Below are 5,000 nucleotides of genomic sequence, written 5' to 3' on the forward strand. Positions count from 1 at the left end.
AACTTTATTTGACTTCTCTAAATGTAACCTCATTGTGCAGTCACTTGCTTTCATTGGAAAGCGCGTATATTTGGAGTCTAAATTACGCATGGGTGAATGTAGGCTGTTTGGAGACTGGAATTACACTTGGATCAATTCGAGCTTTTGTTGAAACGCCTTGGTAACAGTTTTGTGTATGTACTACACAGATGATTGTAGTGACCGCCTCCTCTCGGCCGCGCCCCCGCGAGGGGAGGGGAGCGCGCGTCATCACGCGCTTAAATGCGCCGGAGCGCGCAGTCCAGCGATGAGAGACTGTGGACCTGTGGAGAGAGCGCACGGTGCCTTATATACCGACTATATTTGGGAACTCTGAACGCGGTTTCCTCCGCACACACAATTGGTCCAGAAGAAGTATTTATTAGGTAGGAGGCGCTCCTGCCAGACTCACTTTGTTCATGACTCTGGAAGTCCACTCGAGGGAAAAGCGCAGCGCAGTTTGACATCTGATCGGGAGCAAGTGCAACAGTACAGAAGAAAATTACAACGCAGCACGCATCTTGGAAATGGCTTTACCTTGCCTTTTGCCTTCGATTTCAACGTTTGCAAACCAGAAGGAGAAACTTTGGGAGGATGTAAGTATCTGGCATTTTTTTGCACTCGTAAAATGGTGAAACTAGGGTGAATCTGAGTAATGCGGGACACCAAACCTCAAAAGTGGTTAAAACAGCGTAAACACTGCGAGAAAAACAAAACGACAATTCTAACTAAGCGAATATATTTGTTTTCCACTTGTTTGCACTAAATAAAATAAACATTGAAGATACACTTAGGAAAGCGAGCACAAACAGAAATACCCCTTTTATAACACTACGAAAAAACTTTTTCTAAGCGAAAATATTTGTGTGCGTGTGTATACACGCATATATTTCTTAAAAAGAGAAATCATTTTTTGCATGTTTTCTTGCAATTTCTTGCAAACTCTCATTTGTTGGTTTGAAGTGTCGGGGTGACAGTCGCACTAAGCTGTGCATGTCAAAAGTATTGACACATCTCAAATTCATCTTATAAGTCATGAAACGCTCTGAAAATGAGTCATGTAAAAGCATCTGACAGCGTTTTAATTCTGAGCACCTCTGATTCTGTTGCAGAGGTGGAAATGTGAGGAGGACAAACCACTGAGTGGCGGCTGCCCTCCGCTCAACGTGGCACAGCACATGGACTCTTGTCGTGGCCGCAAGGATGACGAGGATCTGAGTAATTATTTGGACCTGGAGTTTATCCTGGCCAACACGACAGGACCTCTAGAGGCGGGAGCCGAGTTCGTCTCACACGCGGAGCCCTGCGGCATGTACTCGACGGGAGCGTATGTGCCTCCGGAGCAATGCACCGCACCTCCTCCGCCGTACTCCAACAGCCTCATGGCTGAGCTTCTGAGATCCGACATGGACAACTCCTACGACGGCACCATTCAGGGAAGATTCATCGTCAACTCGTTCCCTAGACAGGACTTTGTTGATATCAAAGTCGAGCCACCAATGGACGGTTACGGGCCGGTGATGGGCATGGTGCCGCAGAGCTGCCAAAAAATCAAACAAGAGGGCAACGTTTCATGCATGATGTCTTTCGAGCAACCCAGACTGGCCGTTTCTCCGCAGGCCACGGGGAATATGACGCCTCCGTTGAGTCCGGATGACTCCCACCTGCGCCAGACCGCGTTTCCGCAGGCTTTCCATCACTCGCCTCCGGCTTACGCTCAAATGCAGATCCCGTACACGGCGCCTCACCAGTTTGGCATGTTCGAGGACGCTATGGGCATGCAACCCAACATGCAAAGGGCTCTTCTGACTCCTCCATCCTCCCCGCTGGATCTTATGGAGTCCAAACCCAAGCGAGGGCGACGCACCTGGCCGAGGAAGCGCACAGCGACGCACACCTGCACCTACGCCGGCTGCGGCAAGACGTACACCAAGAGCTCGCATTTGAAGGCGCATCACCGAACCCACACCGGTAAGAACGCGTTTGAGTTTGTCTTTAACATGCTTTTGTGTTTTGAAACCAAACTAATCCCATCGCTTTGCATCATCAGGTGAGAAACCCTACCACTGCAACTGGGAGGGATGCGGATGGAAATTCGCCCGCTCCGACGAGCTGACGCGTCATTTCCGCAAACACACCGGCCACCGGCCGTTCCAGTGCCACCTGTGCGAACGCGCATTCTCCCGCTCCGACCACCTGGCGCTGCATATGAAGAGACACCTGTGAGGACTGGATCCACAACCACATAACTGCCTTATTTAATGACTTCAAGCATATTGTTGATTAAGAAATATATCATCATGCACTCTTAAAAATAAAGGTTCCAAAAGAACCGTTTTTGGTTCCCAAAGAACCTTTCAGTTTCCTAAAATAACATCTAAAGAACATTCACTGTTTCTGGAACCTTTCAGTGATCAGTTCTTAAAAGAACTTTTTAATAATCTGAAGAACCTTTTGTGCAGTTGAAAGATTCCATGGATATTAAAGGTTATTATGAAGCCATTGATTCCAATAAAGAACCTTTAATAAGTTGAAAATAAAGGTACCATTTAGTTCCCAAAGAAGCATTCAGTGAAAGAACTGTTTGAAGGATGTATAAAGATCCTTGAAAAGGCTCCACTGATGTTGAAAGTTCTTTATGGAACTGTTGATGCCAAAAATAAGAACCTTTATTTTTAAGAGTGTACTTTTGTAACAAGTAGCTGGTACTACATAGATTGAGCTCTTTTTAAAGCCTTTTATGGGTAATATGTGTCCTGAAGGGCTGGTCCTATGAATCTGTGTCCGATCGGGAGACAGCATGTATGTTTAACGGTGCCTTTCCGAAGCCACGAAGAGTGCGAAGCCTGACGACTAGCAAACCTCCAGTTTTCTGATGTAAAAGTGTAAAATGCACGACGACAATGTTTTGCTCTTGAAACTGCCTTGCTACTATGCAACAAAACAGAGCTGTGTGTTCAAATGTGTTTGCATTTCTCTCCAAACGTCTTGTATCTTGATGCACATTGAGTGGTCAGTGCCTCGTCGCACCATATGCTCTAGGGCTTGAGGTCCTGGGTTTTTATAAGATTGTGTACATACATTTTATACTGTAAGTATTGTATTTATTGTAAATATTAAACTAAATTTGAATATATATATCCATCGGGTCTCTTGTCATTGCCTGTCATGTTGGGTCTGACCTATTGGACGGCGGTTGCTAGTCTCTTATTACGGGCTCCTTTGAAGCCACTGGAAAACGAAGACGTTTATGGCGAGCGAGGGACGTCGCACGAGTGCTATTCTTGAACCCCCACTCAAGCTCGTGGAGTCAGGTATTATAGTTTAGACCAAGATGCTTTCCAGCTGCGTCAGGTTGAGGCCAGCAGCCTGTGGCTTCTGCCTATAAATACAAACACTACATTTACATAATTACAGAGAGAGAATTTAGATCCGTCTGGACGGAGGGGCGCTCGGCTCTCGGCTGAAGATCCCAGACTCCACAGACGCAGAAAAGACACGGACATCAAAGAGACTCCAGGGGCGCTTTGATGTCCAACATGGAAGATAAAATCCCAAATCTGCATATTTTATAAAAATATTTGTTAAGCATCAGCTCATTTTGCGTTTGGGCAGAAATACTAGAAAAACATTGACACACACACAAAAAAAAAATTACAAAAAAATTAAGACACACCTACAAATGGTATATTATTCCTATTTTTGAATGTTTTATAACAGAGAAACATGGAAATTTTAATAAATGATTTAGATATGCCCCAGTTCATCATTATAAATATATATATATATTCAAACATTCAACAATTTAAATAAAATTCTATATAAAAATATGATTTATATATCAATTATATGTGCATGCAATGTATATTAAATTCCTACTGAATGTCAAAACGTGTCTAAATAAAGCATTCAGCTCTGCTTTTGTTTTCCAAGAGTTGAGCTTGTTCTGCATTTGTGAATAATGTGTGAAAACGGCACTAGAGTTCCCTTTCATGCAAATTCAAGACAAAAAGAAGAAATGTGATCCTGACTATTATTAGTGGCTCACTGAAGTGAAGCAGAACTCTCATTTCACTTTTGTGTGCTGATGATAGTAACTTTTACTACCAATCTGACATGAACAGAAAAAAACAAGCTTCTCTTTTTCCCCTTCAAAGCAAATATAAAGGGCTGTGTTTACTGTGATTACTGCAATTCAACAGCTTTCAAAGTAGAAATAAAGATCCCAGTCTATACAGTCAAGAACTAGTCTATAAGAGATTAAAAATACTGACAATTTCTTTTAGAACAACAATATTTCAAACAAAATAATGAATATTAATTCAGAGAGTGACATCTAGTTATCATGCAAATAAATACAGCAATGTTACATTTTTAAATTCCAATTTTGCGTGCAATTATCTCTATTTTTGGTAGACTGATTATAAAAAATATGTAAGCTTGTTTCCACCGAGGGATTTAAAATAAATACATTTTTAGATAATTAGATAAGGTAACCTTTTCTTTTTTTAATTTTAAGTTTATCTCATAATTTTAAATCATAATTGAAAGACACAAAATCACTGCAAGATTGCATTGAGAAAAGTCAGAAATGAGATATAAACTCATAATTGCATTATACTGTATATACTCAAAAATATAATAAAAGATTTGCAAGAAAAGTTAGAATTGCAAGAACAAAATTAAGAATTGTAAGATATAAACCAAGAATTGTGAGAAATAAAGTCATAAATGCAAATGTAAAAAAAAGTCGGAATTGCGAGATATAAACTCGGAATTCATATATAATTGAGATAAACATTAAAAAGATATAAAAATGAAAAAGAAGATAAAAAGTGGCAATTATTCCATGGCGGAGACGACTTCCATACGAAAGATATATATAAAAATGGAAATGAAAGGTCGAATATCAAGCACATCGCTTGCACAGTATTCATACTCCAAATGGCTCTAGGAGCAAATATATGATAGTGTAGTGCACA

At 41.2% G+C, this 5,000-nt stretch overlaps 1 protein-coding gene across 1 annotated transcript; it reads left to right on the forward strand.

Moving 5' to 3' along the window:
• The first annotated feature begins 275 nt into the window (after positions 1–275).
• LOC109050901 (Krueppel-like factor 2) lies at positions 276–3,154 on the forward strand. The gene is made up of 3 exons (XM_019068451.2): positions 276–614; positions 1,131–1,989; positions 2,069–3,154. Exons 1-3 carry the CDS (start codon positions 546–548, stop codon positions 2,242–2,244), a joined length of 1,104 nt encoding a protein of 367 aa, XP_018923996.2. The 5' UTR covers positions 276–545; the 3' UTR covers positions 2,245–3,154.
• The last annotated feature ends 1,846 nt before the right edge of the window (positions 3,155–5,000 follow it).

This window comes from Cyprinus carpio, chromosome B2 (genome assembly GCF_018340385.1).
Source record: "Cyprinus carpio isolate SPL01 chromosome B2, ASM1834038v1, whole genome shotgun sequence".
In the NCBI taxonomy this organism is placed as follows: domain Eukaryota; kingdom Metazoa; phylum Chordata; class Actinopteri; order Cypriniformes; family Cyprinidae; genus Cyprinus; species Cyprinus carpio.